The 20,581-nt window shown below is 39.4% G+C and overlaps 1 protein-coding gene across 1 annotated transcript in view; it reads left to right on the plus strand.

Moving 5' to 3' along the window:
• Positions 1-20,581, plus strand: part of HSD17B12 (hydroxysteroid 17-beta dehydrogenase 12) — an 85,165-nt gene that overhangs the window by 42,393 nt on the left and 22,191 nt on the right. Inside the window, 3 exon segments of the mRNA XM_027719563.2 lie at positions 9,625-9,735; positions 14,390-14,454; positions 15,445-15,489. Of these exon segments, the coding sequence (XP_027575364.1) occupies positions 9,625-9,735; positions 14,390-14,454; positions 15,445-15,489 (221 nt within the window).

Genomic DNA, 20,581 nt, shown 5'->3' on the forward strand with positions numbered 1-20,581 from the left:
TGAGCTCTTGGATTTCATCTCTGAAGAAACTTTCCCTTGGATGACGTGAAGAAAGTTCTCCTGGTTTTGCCTTTTGTGAGCCAGTTACTAAAGGAGCAGTTGACAGACACTGTAGAGAACTGACAGAGGATTCAAGACTGATTAATTTCTATTAATTTGTCAATAATTTAAATAGATGAGCCCTGATGTAAAAGAGCAACTGGAAAGGAAGCTTATTTTTAATTTATTTTTTTCTTTAAGAAGAATTCTGCTTCTGAGGTTTTGATTGGTTTTTTTTCCTCCTTAGTCCTTTTTTATCATCTTCTCTTGAATTTTCTCAGTGAAATTTTGCCTGGATTAATTTACAGAAATTGAGCAGAATGCTTAGAGAGAAACACTTGATAGATGTCTTGCAAGCTACAGGATGCAGTTCTTGAACTACTTTATCTCTTAGGAGAATTTTGAGGCAGCAGCATGGTAGGACAAGCCACAAGTGAAATGTTCTGCATATGACTAGTGGCATCCTTGCAAAAGGACTTCGTTTACATATTGCCTGTCAGCATATGGAATAACAGACCACTTATCATAGTTGGTTTTAAGGATGAAAACCAGTTTAAGAAAGCTCAGCAGTTGGTGTCACGGGTTCCACATAAAGTAAGCTGGCAAGTTCTAGCAGACGATAGTTTTTCATACCTGGCAAGACTGAGTTAGCCTCTTCCAGAAAGAAGATACTTGCTGTGAACATCACTGTCAGAGTGTTTCTGTGCAGTATTTATTCATACTTTGTAGATCCATAAAGTCCAGGAAAAGAAATGTGTAAAGGTTGTTTAAGTGCGAATTAGGTGCTTTGGGTTTCCTTTTCCGAATGTAAACTACAGCAGAAGTAGCTTTTTCCACACCTCACATACTCTGTATATTGTACCTGTAGGTTCAGGACTAACTCTGGGACCTGCTGGTATCTTGAGTCTTAATGTTTTACATGTTAGGTAATTGGATCAATGGGCACACGACTCACTTGGCACTTTTGAAACCCACACTTTGAACAACCAGGAATTGTCATCTCTGAAAATGTTCAGGGTCATTGCTGCCTCTGCCTGGCAGTACTTGGGTGGGGGAATAGTTTGCATTTTCTGTGATACAGAAACTAAATGCCTATCTCTGCTAGCAATGTGTTTGTTACGCAGGTTTTATGGATGCCAAAAACAAGAGCCCTTGTGCTAGTCTCTGGGCCGTTAAACACCTTCTGTTAACGTGAAAGTGGCAATATATTGTTTGTCATTTTCAGTGTAAAATAAGCAGAATATTACATGAAAAAATAAGTATTAGATTGTTTTTACATTGGATTGGGTGAAAGTCTGTTTTGCAAATCTGTTTTAAGGCAATGGGCAGAAGCTCTATTGCCAAGAGACTTAAAATTAGGCCTTTTAAGTGGCTCTGCAGGGAATAGTCTCTCTCTGGCACAGGGAAGGACTGGATGATGCAAACAGTGCTGTCCTCCTTCTGCAACTTCCTTCTATGAACTTCTGTATTTTAGTCTCATGTCACTTTTTTAGCAGGTTAAGTTTCAATACATCAAGTCGTTTTTATCTGTCAAAGCTGTAAAAATCCCTGATAGACTTCTCTGCTGAGGAGATGGTGATAATCGCTTTTATGTTTTTTCAGGAACATGTGTTGGTGAGGGAAATAATGCTAGTTAGTAGCTTTTCATAGAGAAAGGAAACTCAGTTGATTTGTTATGCACAAAAAATTCTTAAAAAAAAATAAATCCTTGACTGTGAGAAATAAACAATTTTCAAAATGGTGTAACTAGTGGATAAAAGTAGGCCTGCTGTGTAACTCCTTAAGCATGTGCCACACTTCCGGTGCTGAGCTGGGTACTATACTAGATTGGGCATTAGATGTGGACTAATTAACAATGTATTTTCCCTCACAAGTAGCACTTTGGAGATTCCTGAAAACTGTGCCTTGTCTGTCTTTGGACTACAATAAACATTTTACTGTGGATGCTGAATTGGAGACATAAAAAATAATGCTGATTTAGCCTAGAAACTTATTTCACCTTTAAAATTTGTTTTGATTCAAATAATTCATGACTTAAATGTCTTTAAATTGACTTGAGAGTAAGGGCACAATTTTTTTTGTTAATTCATAGTGTGACACCTTTCAATCTCTCTAAGTGACCCATAAATTCTTCTTATGAAGTAGTTTTCCTGGTCATTTTGAAATTCATTCAGTTGAGCCTATATCTGAAAAAAATGTGTTGTGAATTTTTTTGGTTTCTTAATCATTACTGTTCTAATAATTGTATGGCTGGAGAATTTAGACTTGTATTTTTCATCACTTTCTGCAAATTAATGTTTACATTAGTATACATAACAAGTGTACACACTGTCACAGTCAGGCAGTAATAATGACAAGGAAAAGGAAATGTTACAGGAACTGTGGGAAATAGTCCATATGCCCTTACTAAAATGAATTAGTAAATTAAAAATAGCTCTCTTCATGCTGTGTAAAAACCAGTACCTCAATGAGTATCAAAAGAACATCTTGAAGGGGGTTGCAAATAACTTTGGGGAAAGAGGAGAGAAGAAATAGGAGTTTAAGGTGCTACCTGCCACACAGTAGCAACCTTCCCACGCTTCACTTATCTCTGGAAGAACTTGGGATTGTGTCCTAGCAAACTCTGTGCAGCTTCAGCCATAGTGGATATTTTGAGGTTGTGGTGAGGAAAACCACACAAGAGCGAAGCTGAGCTATTCTGGGAAAGCATGACTCCCCACGGCACGAGGACGGCCGCACGTGCAGTGTCTGTTGGTGTTGCCCGGGCCGCTGCAGCGCTGGGGTGAGGGGGTGTGCGTGGGGAGCATCAGAGCTGTGCTTGCCTTGCTGCCTGAAATAACGCCGACATTTGGAAACATTGCAATGACTTGACTGTGCAGCCCCCCTGGCTGTCAGCCTCTGCAGCTGTTTTTCACAGGCTGCTTGATTTCGTGTTTTTAGTTAGCTTTGTAATTAGAACAAGCTTGATTTATGAAAGCTTACAATGTTGAGCATAATATTTGGGTGAATGGGCTTATTGATTGATCCTGTGTGTTGCTCATAATGTTTTTCTGACTTGGTTAGTGTATCTCAGAAGTTGTAATATATTTTGATGTAATGGGAGCCAGAGGGGAGCAAATGGAGGCAAGGATTAACAAAGTGTGTTTTCTTTCTGTGTTTTGTAGTAACACTCTGCATATACACATTAAAAACCTACATGCCCCTGTGGCTCAAGGATTTGTGGACTTTGGCTTGGAGAGCCATCTTCTCCCATGTGGACTTTGAAAGCTGAGAAGTGAGGAACTGACTTGTGTATGTTTGTGTGTATCGAAACTTAAAGTTGTTTAACAGAATAGTAACATTTTTAATACAGTGTGGCGGGTTTTTTTACCCATTCTATACTTCTATGTGATTGGATTTTTTAAAATATTCACTATTTTTAAGGAAGCTGTATCTATGAGCTTACATGTGCAACTACTGCAGTATGTAAGGAATTCCTTGGAAGTCTTGCATGTATACTTGAATGAAAGTAGTGTTTGACCCTAGTGTTTGACCAAATGTGCATACACATGTGCTTTTAAAAATGTATTGAAACATAGTAAGTACTGGTAAATTGTAGGCAGGGATCTTCTGCTATGTGGAAACAGCATACCATTCCTTTGCAAGAGGTGCAACAGAGCTATTCCTTAGGTTACCAGTACTCAGCTTCAGAGTTTTACACCCTTCAAAATGATCAGAAAAGGCTAGCTCTTGTTATACCAACCTGATTTTAACACACTTCTATATGGTGAATATATCACTGTGTAATAACAATCTACTATCAACAGTCTGAAAGCACTTGGTCCTTCTGGAAAACAGATTCCATTCATCCATGACACTGTGAGTTACTTCTATAAACTCTGAAACTCCCAAATTGGATACATTCCCGAAAGGAATGGCTCTCCCTTAAGACCAGCCAAAGACTTTGTAGAGCTATCAGCAGCCACTCCATAGTCTTAAATTCTTCTTTGTCTCTGTCCTTCATAGATACAGTACGAAAAACAGGAGGTTTTCATGTTTTGCTTTCATCTCTAAGTTTCTTACCCTATATTGAAAGGTTACTAACTCTATTTCTGGAGACCGGATGCTGGATTAGGGTGAGTTTTGCCACTGCAGTGATACTGGAGAGATGGCATCTTTATTTGTGGATGTAGTTGATTCTCCTCACTTAAACAAATTTTTCCTCTTATCTGTGAAGAATGAAGCTGGCATCTCTGCTTTGCTGGCATCTCTGGCCATCCTGAAGCTAAAAAACAAGTGAGACTTCCTTTATGTTTTTGCAAGCCATTGCATTATAGCACATCACTGTGATGGCAATATTTATGTGAGGCTTTGAATGTAAAGTGATGAGGTGCTTGAGTTCTAGCAAGAGTTTTTAATGTACTTTCCCCAATCTTGGTAGAACTGTTTCCAGTACTTGCTTACAATGTGGGCCTTGTATCCTGAACCTCTCTGTTACAAAGTTGACTGGATTTATTTTGATGTTCTTGGCAAATTCAAGCTGCTGTAGCAAACTGCTTCGAAACAGATGGTTCAAGAACTAATGTCATTTTATTAGGAATGATGGTCTTGTAGTTTTCCTGTTTCGCAGGAGACTTTGTACAACAGACCCCATGAACACTGACACTGTTTTTCTCAGGTAAACTGAACTACTTCTCCTGACCACCAGATTAGTGTGTGTTTGCTGTTGCATCAAAGTACACAAGCTTGCTCCTCTGGGGGAACCTTCTTTCAAGCCCAGTTTGTGTGTCTGAAAACTTTCTTAGCGTTTTCTTAGCCTGTCAACCAAGATTTCAGTTTAGGGGGTTTGCTGCTTTGAATTGTTTGCAAGCTTCCAAAAAAAAAAAAAAATTGAAGATTTTTAGCCATTTTACAGTTCTTTATTTGTCATTATTTAGGTTGTAGCTTAATGTAGTTTCTAACTTTCCACCTTTTTTTTTTTTTTTTATTAAATTCCAGCATGATCCTTTTTTTCTGGTGGTCTAGGTAACATGGTGCTACTTTGCATGTGAATCATTTTAGTAGCAAAGGTGTGCCCTACTTTACCTGATAGTTTAGCTTAGCATTTTTCTTACATTGCAAGACACTGGATATGTTTCCTGTAAATCAGACATATCTGGCCTTTGGAATTAATTAAGCTTTTGCTTCACCTTGTGAAGTTGTAACTAACCATCTTAGATGAGAACTCAGGTAAGCATTGTATTTTGTCGGCTGTTCCTCAGGATGGTACTGGTGTGCTTGTGCTTTCTGCCGCTTAGTTGTCCTCTCTCTACCTTTCTGTCTTCAGTTCTCTGCTGCCTCTGTTGTGCCTGCTTGCTGAAGTGCATGATTTCCAGCTCCACCAGTCTGTTTTCCTTGAGTATTACTCCTTGCCTTCCCCCTGCTCCCCCAGCAGTTCTGCAGCATCTTTCACTTAGGATCCTGCTGGCTACAAACTAACTTTATTTGGCTTCCAACGTAAGGTAGAAATAGAGATTTCCTCTGGGCCTCCTTAAAGAGCAGATGAAGCCTTTGGTCTCGCATTTGTAAGTAAGCATCTATGTCACAGCTGTATAAGAATAGATGTTCCTTTCTGGTGAACTGTTGATAAATTAAATCATGTATGAATGCATGAATATCGCTTTAATAAATTTCCTGAAATTGGCAATTTAGTTTCTGATTTTAAAATATCAAACTGAGTCTCTAATAAAGTTGTTTGCACAAGATTCCATGAACATTTGACAGTGTTTGTGTAAAACCTGGAATGACTGTTTAAGTGTCTTTATGCTTATTTTGAATAAGTTGCACCTTAACCAAGGTTTGAGACACTATTTCCAGTCCTCTTCTGAGGATATTGAAGGTAGTGTGTCCTTCAAGGGATTATATATGAAAGTGTTTGTACTTCTGATGGTGTGAAGTATGTAGCTAAATAGCATATTTGTTTCCAGACTGTCTCATTCTGTATTGTGCAGGAATGTGTAGAATGGGAACATGCCTGAGGGAAGTCAGTAGTCCTTTACCAGCAATGCAAAACCAGGCACTTTTTTCAGTTATTTTTCATTTGCCTTCCAATGTGTATTTTATGTACTGCCTTTGTTTGCATGACGACTGTGTTGGACTGTGCCATGCCTCTGCCTCTGCAGTCTGACTGTGTTCTTGGATTGCTGTCTGGATCTTAGAAAGAGCCCAGCCCAATGTTTTCTGCAAAAATTCACTTTGTCTTTTTTTCTTGAACAACATTTATACCATCCTGCTCTGTCACCATTGTGACTGTTGGTTCATTCAGCCTTCCTACAGCTGTGAAAAAGTTTTTGTCAAGGCTTTGTTCATGGACAACAACTTATTTCTCATATGATGGTGTGATGGCAGAAGATCATGTCTGCTTTTACTGATTTACCAGGATATTGTTGTTCACAGTTTGTGTCTTGCTAAATTACAGAGGTCTTGGCTAAGATCATACAGACCCTGTAAATTAACTTGACATGTGTATGTTTAGGTTAAAACTTATTTGCAGGGTCAATACTGATCTCACTTGAGTGTTTTAGTAAATGAGACGATTAAAACACTGGTGTATCAGAGTTGATAATTGTGAAGGAGATCTGCTGAGTTTCCTTTCCCATCGCATGGGTAGGTGATGACTGACTGCTGCACAACTATTGATAACATGGTGGTGTAATATTCAGTCTCCCACTAAGGAGCATTTGAAGTACCAGTTCCAAAGACAAAACATTAGATTCACTTCTTAAAATATCATCAGGAATGCTGGACATGCTGGCAGGTAATATCAGCTCTCTCAGATCCTCTGGCTATGACTGCAAAAACTGGCTTTCACTCCCTGTGGCTCTCGAGTACCTCATGGTCCTCACACTGAAAGCTCCATTAAGGGGTTTCAGGTTTTCTTTTGGACACCAATAGCCCAGACACTGTAGATATTCTGGATTAGGACATAGCCTGCTTGCTTCTTTCTCTATTACTCTACATCTCAGAGTTTTTTTGGCAGATAAAACAGGAGTGTGCTCTACTCTCTCTTCTAGCCCATCTGTTTGAGAGCATCTTAATCCTTAAGATCAATGAAATTCCCGTTTCCTTTTTTTATACAGAGAAGAGCACACCTGTTCTTCTCTGCACCTTGTGCTCTGACTACTAGACTTCAGTTTACACAGAAGTGACACTCACTCTCTACAACTACCTGAAAGGAGGTTGTAGCCAGGTAGGGGTTGGTCTCTTTTCCTAGGCAACCATCAGCAAGACAAGAGGGCAGGGTCTCAAGTTGTGCCAGGGGAGGTTTAGGTTAGATATTAGAAAGAATTTCTTTACAGAGAGGGTGATCAGACATTGGAATGGGCTGCCCAGGGAAGTAGTGGATTCTCTGTCCCTGGAGATTTTTAAAAAGAGACTGGATGTGGCACTTAGTGCCATGGTCTAGTAACCACAGTGGTAGTGGATCAAGGGTTGGACCTGATGATCTCGGAGGTCCCTTCCAACCCAGCTGGTTCTATGATTCTATGACTTAATGCTATTTGCATTGTCATTTTACATGGAACTGTTGTATTCTTTTCTCTGAGATAGTGGATCATCCCACCTATCACAGGTTCTGGGACAGAGCATGAGGTATGCAGAAGTTACAGAATACCTGAAAGCTGTCCTGAAATGGGGAAAGAGGGTTTGGTCAGCAGGTGGCATCTGCTGGGGCAAGACAGCCTTGCATGTTTGCAGTGAGCAACCTCACAAAGACCTTGTCCTCTGGCCATACTAGTAGGCACTCTTCTCCTTTCACGTTTTTATACACTGTACTATGCACCCTCTGCCCACAAAGGGTGCTGCAGCTTTTTATAGGTGTATTGCTTGCATCTTAAATGTAATGGCTCTTTGCTAATTTTCTAAAGGCTCGAAGAAGGGTCTTATATGAATAGTAGAGAATTTTTTTCTATTTATAGTATTAGGTCTTCTGATTTTTTTTTTCCTTATGTCGTCCTCTCAGTATCCCTGTAGTGATTTCAAAAGGCTTTGAAGATAGATTAGTAACAATCCTAATGAAGAGTGTTTAGTATAGAAAGGACAGTACCAACTGAGCAGATTTGTGAGAGTGGTGTTTGGGTCCTTTAAGCAACTTGCATTTCATGAAGCATCTGAGTGGCAGTGAAGACAGCTGGAGATCCTACAAAACAGTTAAAAATGTGTGTGACTTGGGCTTTGCCCACCCAGTCCATTTGAATGTATTAGGTGTGCCTCTGATGTTGCCCTTTATTCTCTGTCTTGTAAAAAACCAAATGTGTGTGCTACACATAATAACAGCTGTGTTCAAAAATAGACCATTTCTACCCCTCACTGCCCCCCCCAAATGTTGAACTTGATTTTCTTCTGACGCGATCACAAGACTGCTGCTGCAGTAGGGGCTTAATGCTATTTACGTCGTCATTTGACATAGCAACATCTCTCAGGGGATTTTTAAACAATGCAGCTGTTCAGGAGAGATGAAGAGGTTGAGGATGGGGAGAGGGAAAAGGAGCAGAAATAATTTAATCTGCCATTAGGGATATTGTGGCGGGGAGGGGAGGCAGCCAGCAAACCGGAGAGTTCAGTAGATTCATGATTCTGCATGAATGGACGGCAGGATCATGGGATTTGCAGCTTTCCCTTGAATGGGAAGGAGCATCATGGGAATCGGGCTGCTTCTAACCTTTTTTGTGAATGATTCTTTTCCTTTAACATGGCACTGTTTTTATGAATGGCTCTGGGGGGCAAAGTGCTGTAAAATCCTTCTTGAGCTGTACACAGGTCCCTTAAGGAATGCTAGGGTGGGAGTCAGGTGCAGCAAAACAGAGATGCTGCGATGTTAGCCGACCGTTCTGCTCTTGTGAAGTCTGAGAGGACATTGTACTGGTTTTAATTCAATGTAATTTGGCTTGATTGAAGCAGAGTTGCTTTTCATGTGAAGTATTTTTACTACTTGCTTTCTTCTACTTCAAAATGTAGTTGACTACACGCATTTCTTCTATTAAAGCTGGAGATGATAGCATATCAGAAGCATTTTGGAATGATCAAATTTGAAGGTCTGCTCTTGTTCACCCACATGTTCCCTTTTTGATATATGTTCAAAAAGCTAAAAGATTGAAAAAATTTTATGGGAACGGAAGTGAGAATGGAAATGGAGGGCAATAAAGAATTGTTTTTTCTTGGTCTCAAGCAACTCATTTGCCATTCAGCTTAAGTTAAGAAAAAGTGGTTTTGTCAAGCTTTACTTAAACACTGTTGTGTACATATGTTTTCAGATTTCTCCATTTTTGTTATTCTGTGCAAAGCTGTATAATTTGCTTTCTTACCATCTTTATTGTCCCTTACAAACAAAATGTGCTGAATCATTTGAGAATTTATATTCTCACCAAAAGTAGCTAATGTCACAAACTTCTTGCACAGATTATGTTACAATTCAAGGAATTCTGTTGCAGAAGTAAAAATGTTCATGTGTAATATTACCTACTTAAAATAATATTTTGTAAAACCTAATAACTGATACAGTCTTAATATTTGAATGATAATTCAACTATTTCAAACTTAAACTTTTATAAACTGTTTTTTTTTTTCTAGAGGAGAAGTACAAAGTGGAAACAAAAATCATTGTGGCAGACTTTGGAGAGAGAGAAGATATTTACAGTAGAATCAAAGCAGGATTGGAAGGCCTGGAGATTGGTGTTTTAGGTTTGTATGTGATCTTTCTAAATCTTTCATACTGATGTTTCGTCTTGGCCTGCGCAATACATTTTTCCCATATTGAACTTTATTGAAACTAGTTCACAAAAGCTGTTGTTTGTCTGACTAAAGCTATGTTGCTGTATGCTTGATATGTTTTCTAGCTTGCTGTTGACACAATACGTGATATGGTGCTTGCATGAGTGACTACTTTCTAGGAATTGTGACACTTATTGAATATTTTTAGTGTGTTACTCTGTGATTGTTAAAGGTCCTTTAGCTTACGACTGCATGCACCATGACTTGAACACTTGAGGTTGTTGAGCCTGGAGTAGAGAAGGCTCCAAGAATGCCTTATTGTGGCTGTTCAGTACTTAAAGGAGGCTTATAAGAAAGATGGGGGCACCTTTTAACAGAGCCTGTTGCAATAAGACAAGGAGTAATGGCTTTAAACTAAGAGAGGGTAGGTTTAGATTAGTTATAAGGAAGAAAAGGTGGTGAAACATTGGAACAGGTTGTCCAAATAGGTGGTGGGTGCCCCATCCCTGGAACACTCAAGGCCAGGTTGCATGGGGCTCTGAGCAACCTGATCTGGTTGAAGATGTCAGAGGGATTGGACTGGATGACCAACTGGGTTGATTAGGTGGACCAACTTGGACTGGTCCCTTCCAATCCAAACTATTCTATGATTCTATGACCTAATGCCATCGTAGAACCTAAGCGAGCTTCAGATACTTAGCTTAGGAGATATTCAACTTCAGAGTAGAGCCCTGTGGGAGAACTGTTAATTTTTAATTATAGAGCTGTTGAAATTTAATCATTACAGTATAACATCAAGTAACTGTCTCCTGCTTCAAAAGTTTTAAGTGTATTCCGATCATGTTGATAAATTCTTTCTCAGTTCAGTGTGCCTCAGTGTGGTTTGTTGTATTGCAGGAATGTAGGTGGTGTGGGAGTCCTTGAAAAGGCAAGATGATCCCTCCAGTTACTTTGTCAAACGTAGAACTATGATGTCAAAAAGATGTTTTATCACAAGCTAAGAAGAGTTTAAACATAACGGCAGTTTACCTGAATCTTTTTTGAACAGTGGGGTAAAGGCAGTTGCTTATCGGCTTACTGTTTTTTCCCTTGGAAGCATATGTACCTGTGCATATCCTGTATTTCTGTGGTTACTCAGTATAGATGAGAACCTGTGATGGTTAAACATGTGAAAAGTCACATGGCTCAGACATCTACTAGTGTATGTCATCTGATAAAATACTCCTCACTTCAAAACTCATTTTACTAACCCGAAGTGCAGTAATTGGAACTAGAACTGTGGGGTATTTTAAGCATATTTCAAAACAATACTATATGAACTTTGTTGCTAATAGGTGAATTTTGTTGTACAATGTTTGAACATAATGTTCAAGAAAATAGTCTATATAAAAATGCAATTAAAAAATTATCTTAAAGGATAAAGCCCAGAATGTTCTCTACTTCTTCTGGCGGATTTGAGTACATACAACTCAGGACATCCAGTATTTAATTGCTGTAAAAATTCAAAACCATTGGAGTAACTTCTACTGCCAAGGATGTGTTCTGTGTAAAGAGTAGTTGTGAGAAAGCTGTGAATGCCTTGTTTCTTGTTTCTGAAGGAAATAAGTTCCAAAAAAACTTTGAAGAGTGAAATTAATGTATGTTCTAATCTGTTCTGTCAAAATCCACTCAAGGAATGTAAGGCTTGCAAGCTGCCTGTCACAAAGCAATTGCTGCGAATAGTAGATCATTTAAATGTCTCAAAACACCAGCAAACCTTTTACTGTGTGAGGTACATATCCACACTGGAAAGGTTTTTATTATTTCTTAGGCTGTGATAAGGTTATGGTGATGTACAAAATCATGACAATCTGACTTTGTATAGTCTTGCATAAAGTGGGCACTAAAGCAGTATGTGTCTCAAATTCTTTGTAAGCTTATTACAGGAAAACAAGCAGGTTCCTCAAGCAGAGCCTGGTTCTTGCTGTTATTTACGTGAGCACCTTGACTAAAACCGTGGTAAAAATAGCAACTAAATGCTTTAGAGTTGCGTATTCTCTAGTTGAGTTCCTCCACTTTTTTCCTGCAGCCGCTGTCAGTGCAGGTTTACAAAAACCTGTCTTCTAATTAATCACTAGCAGTTTTAGTAGATCTTGTGCTCAAGATGACCGAATTACATGATACTTAGGTCTCTTCTATTCCCCAGATATAGCTCTATTAATAGAAACCACTGGCCAATGTAATTTATAAACACAGGTGATGGCTACTCCAGAAAGACAGTGTCTTAATTTTCTTATGACAATTAATTTCATGCTTTAGTGCCTTGTATTTTAAATTCTGTAGTATATGTTGCAACCCAGAATACAGCTTTTGTTGAGCTGCGTTTTTCATGGGCGTCTGAGGGAAAACATGGGTTTAAGTGAGAACAGCCATAAGGGATGAGTTCTCAGATTCCAGCATATTTTCTTCTTTCAGGTCTCATCTGGAACTGTAGGTATGAGAAGCGTTGGTAGCACAGTTGTCAGTGATTGGTGCTGATTATTTTTTAACCTTGTACTTGGAGACAAAGGAGTCTCCAAACGTACTGCTCAAGAACAAGCTTCTAATTATGTAGTTGCACAGAGTCCAACTAAAGTACTTACAGATTGAAATCCTTGTAAACTTCTTATTTGGAAGCTTCTTCTCACCCACGTATGAAGGCTAAAAGAGTTTGCATAATGTTTTGCTGTGTGTTCAAAACAGCGTCTGTCAGTGACTTCGAACATGTGCTAGCTACAGCAATATGTTAAACAAGCAGAGGTGGGAAATCTTCCTTTTGCCATTCTTAAATAGCTGTGATTCTTGAAAGGAGTTTGAGCTGGACAGTATCTTACGCTATGGTTATCCTTTTTTTTTTTTTCTAGTTACAATATGGTGGTACAAACCCAAAACGGATTTCTTAATGGTCTGTTACAAACTTGTAGCAGAGATGATTGCTGAAAGTATAGGCGTGTATCTGGGACTCAATCTGCAGTAAGGGGTGTGAATTTTGTGTGACTCTCTGGAGCATGAATCATGTAAATATTCTATATTTGGAGAGAATTACTGAGGTTAGTCCCATAACCCTGCCACAATTCATAGCCAAAATCCCTTCCAGAGAGATGGACTGAAAAATAGTTTCTTTAAGGATGAAAAGAAGTAAAAAAATTTGGTTCACTCTGGCAATAACAAGACTGGATCTTCTTCCTTTTCAAAACTTCTTACTCCTTCTAAATGTGGGAAATGTCTGCTGGGAATTTGCCAACTCTCCGTTTCCCTCAATTCCTCATCTCAGTTTTTAAAGGTTATCTAAAAGTTAAAAATTCGAAGCACACAACATGACTAACGAACTTCCATAAATATACTAAGATCTGGACTAAAAGAGCTGTCACTTGAGGGAATCTTCGAATGAAGTTGGTGCACTTGGCCAGAGTCTCTCCTGCTTGTTTCTTGCACATCCTGCGTCCCTATTGATACTTAAATTTCTTTTAGGCTGCGACAGCTTTGGGCACGGGTGTAGGGGCTCTTTTATTTTTTAAAAAAGGCGTCAGTGCCTTTTGAGGACGTTTTTTGTCCCAGTGCAGACTCCTGCCTGGAGGTGTACAGTGCTGTTGAGCATACATAGGCTTTGGGATTCTCTGGGTTGTAAGATACTATATAATGTAAAATGTTGCCACAGCAACCACATGTCACGCGATTCACTTGCGTAAGATAAACAACAGATACTTAGGAAGCGGAGATCCCATTTGGTCGCTGCTTTTTGTCTCCATATCAATGTGCTTTATGGAGTTGGAGGCTGCAGAGCAGTACTGTTTTCGAACAGAAGTAGAATTTTCCCCCTGTTTGGGTTGGGATTTAAGAGCGGGTTTTGGTTTCATGTCCAAGAATAAAACCGTGCCAGTCTGAAGTACTGAAAAAAACCCTCCGAGGTTTAAGTAATTCGTACCTTCTCGGTGAATTCCAAACGCTGCCGACGGGGAAAGATTTCGCAGGTGTTGGGGGTGACGGGGAGCACGGTTTCCTGCGGTGAATCTCCCTGTTACGAGGCAGCGAGAGCGGAGCGTGTCTCCCACGTAAGGCGGCGGATCCCCCCGATCCCGCCGCAGGGAGCGGGCGGTGCGGGCAGCGCGGGCAGCGCCCGTCCCGCTCCCGGGCTCCTGCTGCCACCTCCCGCCCGGACCGCGCACTGCGCCGGCCGCTCCCCTCCGCACCCTCCCCTCGGCGGGAGGGAGGGGTTGTGTGTCTCTTATTTCACTTCATATGTGTATTTATAGAAAAAGATGGGAAACAGTTTCACCTACTGTCCTGCCTGGCGCTGGGAGCTGCTCTCTGGCTCGACACCCCGCAGAGTCCCCCGTGCCCCCGCACATGTGCGCTGGCGTTTCTGGCAGGGAAGCAGCCTATGGGAAGCAGCGGAGTTCGAGGTGCTAAACATGTCATCTTTTAAACAACTGGAGAATTAACATTTAAAATGACCTGCCAATGTGCTCCCGAATTCCACTGGTGTGTGTACAAGTATGTTTCCAGTAGGAGTAGAATGTCTTAAATGCAAGATTTTCAGAGTATTGTTTGAAAATTATAATTAATTGGTGGCATCCAAGTGATCTAATTCATGCTTTTATTTCAGTTAACAATGTGGGAATGTCGTATTCTTACCCTGAATATTTTATTGATGTTCCAGAGCTGGATAAGGTAAGTGCTTTTGTGGTACCTTCTACTGTTCTACTATGATAAGCAGATATGGCAAAAGTATTTAGGTTTGGTAAAGGGACCCACATAACAAGGTTTTTTGATTAGAATTAAATGTTCAAAGAGCTTTGAGATTTACATAAGCAGCATAACACAACTCAGTTGATGGCAGTCTTATTTTTTGGTGGTGTTCTTTACATATTCTTCCCTGCTGCTTCATTTCTATTTCAGACAGGTGCTCTGAATTCAGACTATCTGAATTCTGCTCCTGTCCGTGGTCTCATCTGACTTTCTAATGAGCTCCTTTAACCTGTGGTGGGGGGTTCTTAGGTGACTGAAGGGAAGAGAGGAAAGCAACTTCATGGATGGAAGCTGCATATTCCATATTGGTTAGGAAACTTAAATATGATGGTTTTAGGCAGTTCATAATGTAGGGACAATCTTGGTTGTATTGGACACACTGAGAACTGTGTTCATGAACAATTTCACTGGTGCATGATTTTGTTTCCAAAACACCCATAGATCACTGTGTCCACTGTGGTTTTGTGTCTTCTGTTTAATCACCTTCAAATAAGCTTCATAATGTTTAGCAAAAAAAAAAAAAAGAAATCCCTGTTTTTAACTTGATGAATCAACGTTAAGTCACTAAAACACTGCTATGAAATGGTGAAGAGCAAAATACAGTAGTTCATTTCTGAACATATTTAAATATAAGAATTTATTGAAGTTTATAAGTGTTGCAAATAGGGTTAGGAAATACAGTGTCAATGTGATACATGTTCTTTATTAGTTTGAATCCCTAATCAGAGATGAAACTTGACCAAGAGCAATTCACAGACTTTACTTTGAAAGCCTATCACTGCTCCTGATACTTAAGCAGGAAGGCAAGGGATAAGGGTGAATAATTTATCCCAGCACTTAAACCGAGAGGGTGTATAAATACTGATCAAATAACTTAAAATGAGCAAACCCTAAAACTTTGCTTTCTTGCAGACAATCGACAAAATGGTCAACATTAACATCATGTCTGTTTGTAAGGTAAGTGCCCTGTTACCTACACTTGTTCCTGATATCCTAATTCAAAACCAGAAGACAGATTCAGTTGTTTGAGGGAATTACTTTCACCTGTTAGACCACAGGTTTACTTTTCATCTTGGAGAAACCCAGAGGTTGTTAGTGTCATATCGGACTGTGTGGAATATAATTTGTGGCAAAGATGCCTATTAGCTATTTGGAAGAGCAAGGTATGTACACAAAATAGCACTTAATGCTTCTTCACGATTGTTCTTCTAGCCCTTCTTGTAAATTGTTCATTTTTCTCCCCTTCCATCTTTTTCTTGGGGTGGGCAGCCCTCATCTCTGCACACATAAGATTTTTGTGCACTGTAGTGAGAAAGCACTTAAATATTTTCTGCGGGATATGTGAGCAAGAAGGAAAACCAAACTCACAGAAGCATGCATTAACTTTACTTTAGAAGTTACCTTCCTTTTTGATATTTAAACTGATTATTGAGAAGAAATCAACTTGACTTCAGGCTAAAATATATGGCTGTTTTCCTGTTTTTGATATGAGGCCCATTCAAAAATGAGATTTTCAAGTCAAAGCTTAAAAGGGATGGAGGGAATAGCAGCTGCTTACATGACACAGGGAATTGCTTAGTGTATTACTAGTGAGTGCTGATGAAACTCCTTGTGACTATTCACTGCTAAACCTTCTTATGCATAACAAAACTTGTATCTCCATTAGCTGAGGGTTAGCCTTTTGCCTCCAAGCTAAAATATTTGATCTTTCAAAGCTGGCTTGAAAGATTTTACTTTCTTGCAGCTCTTCTGATTAGGTCAAGTACTGAATTCATCTAGTACTGTGCTTCTGGGGAGTCTAAACTCCGAGTGTTTTGTTTCTCTGTAAGGGGACACAGCACCTCTTAAAACAAGGTTTTAATAAGATGCTCACACTTTATTAAAACATAGGCAAACAGTGAAAATGCAGCTCTTGCATGATTGAATTTGTAATGTCAGCTTGCTGCTGTGAACTCCTACTTTTCTGTGTGTTTTAACATCTTAAAACTACTTGTTGTAAAATGAGTCTTCAGAAACCTTTCACTTTGAAAATGACTGTGAGCCTGACAAGTACAGATTTTTTAGTTGATTGAGAAGAATTGTGGCCCATGGTGTCTTCTTGCACCCTGCGAGATTTCATTAGAGAAGTCAGTTATTAATGGGCACCTTTGAAAGTTTTTTCTTATGGAAGTAATTTAGTGGACTTTTTTTTAGGTTAACAGAGTTGCATCAGGTGTACACCTGAAGAAGTTTTGTCATTCATGGACCTCTTGGAGATTAGTGTAATCAGAAGAATGCCTCTGCTAAGGTGTGAGATCTGTGCTGTGCCAGCAGAGGGAGTGCACTATTCAGTGATAAAAGAATTTAGGGTGTCAGTCTTCATGGGAGCATTTTATTAGAGAAGTTACAGATGAACTAATTTAATATATGTTTCTGAAGATAGTGGAGTAGAGTAATAGTTTAACTCAGTATACACCTAAAGTTCCAGAGATGCAGCCAGACTGTATTGTTTTCCACAGTAAACTAATGCTGGTTTATGGTTTCAGTTATCATGTTTATGATCGGTGTTGGTCAACAATTTAACAAAATTGTCATACAGTTTCCTGTAAAATTTGCATCCTCTCAGCCTCTTAAGATTCTAATGTGGCTGTCTTTGCACATATAAAAACTTACTGAAGATCTGCTCGCTGTGTGTTTTTCGTTCTGTTTGAAAACTTTTTTCTTGACTCTGAACAACTCCCGCTACTGGATATATACAGAGTTTGAGCATAGGATTCCATGCTTGAAAATGTTTCCTCCTGCATGAACCTGTTGTGTAATTAAACAGTAGGCATGCCAGATGCTTACTGTTTTGGGAAGAAGAGCACATTAGAGATATGTACCATCTGTAAGACATTTTTTCAGGAGAACCCATAGAACTAGAGAACTGTGGTATGAAAAAATAAATTTTGGAAAAGTCTGTATATCTTTCACTTAGATTTTTAGGATGTAATCCTGTGAATATTTAGTTCAGTGTTTCAGGTTGATACCATCTCTTATCCAGGGCTATAAGTGTTTAAAAACAATAATAATATTCTCACTTCTTGCATGATTAGAAAAATGAAGTTTGCGATGGAAAAGAACACCGAGTTCTCAAGCAAGAGGGTGAAGGTACAGGAGAGGCAGGGCAGGTTTTGCTAGTACCCACAAGTACCCAGGCTCTGCCCACGATATCACCAGATCCTTGTCAGAAGTGTCATATAACCAGTACTGTTATGTTCCGGAGCACCTACTTTCTACCTTTTGGACCAAACTTTCTCAGTGCCTAAAAGATAACAATAGCCCCTGTCCTCTCAGTAACCTGCACTGCGTGCCTTCAGCAACACCTGTTGGAGAGCAGAACTCCTCTGGCATGCATGTTAAATAACTCCAGTTCTGGCTGAAACACTCCTTAGGCTTGAAGTGGGAAAGTCAAGATATTCAGCACAGTTTGATTCTGCAGAAACATTAAAGTCAGTTTTGTTGACACAAGTATAGGCAATTTTGAAGGGTAATTCTCGCCCTTTAGCTTTTTGATCCATCTTTTTCTTCCTTGCATTCCTAGGGGATATGCAGTGTGTCAGAAGGGGTGCGCTGAGAGACTGCACCTCACAGGAAAAATTATCAACGTAGTTGGTCTTGCTTTTTAATGCTTTCCCCAGCTGTAAAATATATACAATGGAATTTTGCCAGGTGTTTGAGAACTTATTTCCTGTCAGAGCTTTTAAACGCATGTCTTTCCCAAATCATATTCCATGCTGCCTTCTCCCATCATGTCCTTAGAGCACTGTTGGGTTAGGTCACCCATGAACCCAGTCATGCAATTTTGGGGCTCACTCAGTCTGACATGAAGTATTGATTACTGTGATCTGCTTTCAAAGCACCCTGTACGTGTACGTCACTGAAGATAAGTGATAGCTTATGTAAAACTGCTTGAAACAGTAAAACGTAAAACTGCTTGAAACATGTTCACATCTTTTAAAATACTGGTTAAAAAAACCTGACCAAACACCACCCTGTCCCCCACAGTAGATTCTTTTAAAGCAATCTGGGTAATATCACATTTTTATGGTGATGTGCAGTGCAGGAGCTATTTTGGTCTTCATATAGTATACAAAACAAGAAGTGTTAAGGCTCTTCATGATGCTATAAATAGAATAAAGAATTTTTATTTGTTGTATTTTCTCAGGAGAGCATGATACTTAATACAGTCATATACAAGGATTGATTTGGCAGATAAATGGTGAAGAAGACAATATAGTATGTGTAGTTTCATGGTTCCTGTCATAATATCATGTCAAGCTTCTGGAGGGATAAATAGCAGAACTTTTCTTTAATAATTGTTGGTGCCAGTTCACGTAATGTGGGTTTGTATTATAACTTTTGGATATCTTGTTGTATTTTGAGAGACAAACTAAACATTTCTGGCTTTGAGTAAAATAACATGTCAAAGTCCTTGGGTTTTTTCACTAACCAGCAAGTGTTGAAAAACCAAAATTAGAGTAGTTTCTAGTCATAGTTCCTTTGTATCAACTGCATCTTCTTGTGTCAATTCATCTTTGTGTGCTACAGCCTTCAGTTTCACTCGGGAAAACAATTAAACTTGTTTTGGCTATTGGATTCATGTCCTGAAAGCCAAGGGTGCTAGACTTGCTGTCCAGGGGAAAAAACCAGGTAGGTAATGAGCCCAGAGAATAGTTTCACATACTTCAGGGAATCCTTGTTTGTCCTTTGGAAGCTTCAAGAGATACTTGGTATAGTAAGGAACTGCAAGTTTGTTATTTCTGTTTGCAGCATTGCAATATGCTAATTGCATGGGGAGTGAGGCATGAACTTGTGTTCTCTTGAAAAATGAGCAGGACTAAATAGTTGAGGGAGTACTGGCTTAGCGGTTGATTAAGCAGGGAGCTGAATTGGTTTGCGAGCTATTATATTGTGGGGGAATGTAAATTTTAGACCTGCAGGCCAGGCTTTGGTTGGAAATTGACATTAACAGGGGAAGGGGGAGAGTAAATTATATATATGTACATCCCTTGGTGTCTGTGGTAATCTTCATGTTGATTACCTTACTCATTTTTTATACTGAGTGTCAATACAAAAGGCTAATAGGCCTGCAACATCAAGGATTTTTGTCGTCATAGTTGAGGTTATTATAATTTTCTTTAGAATTCAAAATACATAAATAATTCATGTTGAGCTGAGGTATCTGGTGTCAGTTGCCCTCCTAATGGAGGAGGAGTGAGAGGTGAATTACACCAGGTTGTGAATCCCAGGCAGGACATGGATATAAACTCTACTACAAAGTCTGAAACTGTGAGTTCAGGAAAGAAAGCAACAATAAAACCCACAACCAATATAAAATTGAAAGGAGGAGAAGAAACTAGTGTATTTGAGAAAGAAGACAGATGTTCTTCTGCAGACCTGTGTGTAGAAAGAGGAAAAGCCTGGGGAGTAATAAGCCTGAAAGGCAGTAGGAAATTACATTCTCTCTCTCTTTCTCTCTCTCTCTTTCTCTCTCTCTTTCTCTCTCTCTTTCTCTTTCTCTCTCTCTTTCTCTCTCTCTTTCTCTCTCTCTTTCTCTCTCTCTTTCTCTCTCTCTTTCTCTCTCTCTTTCTCTCTCTCTTCTCTCTCTCTCTCTCTCTCTCTCTCTCTTTCTCTCCCCAGTGGGAGGATGATTTAGCCAAGTACATAAATGCAAGTTTATAACAGAGAGGGACAGTTGCCAATACTTGGGAAAGGAGTAAGTGTTCTGTGAAGGTGGTCATGAATATCATTCAGATGGTCCAGAGGGAGAAATTCAATGCTTTTGTTTTCCCAACTTGATGACTTTTAACCTGAGAGTGTGATACACAGAAAGCCAGATCAAGGGAAATGTAACTGTGATAAATATTTTTCAGCAATAGTCAGAGAATCACTAGGGATTTTTCCTCAAAGTACAAGTAACTTGGGGAAGTTCAGGAAATCCTAGAGTTCTGTAGCTTTCTGTAGATTTGGGGCTGACACAAATACATATTTCACCTCTGGAAAGAGAAGGTTCAGCCTTATTATTTGA

The sequence above is a fragment of the Pipra filicauda genome, unplaced genomic scaffold (genome assembly GCF_003945595.2).
Source record: "Pipra filicauda isolate LSUMZ 115617 unplaced genomic scaffold, ASM394559v2 scaffold32_size4067784_pilon, whole genome shotgun sequence".
Classification (NCBI taxonomy): Eukaryota; Metazoa; Chordata; class Aves; order Passeriformes; family Pipridae; genus Pipra; species Pipra filicauda.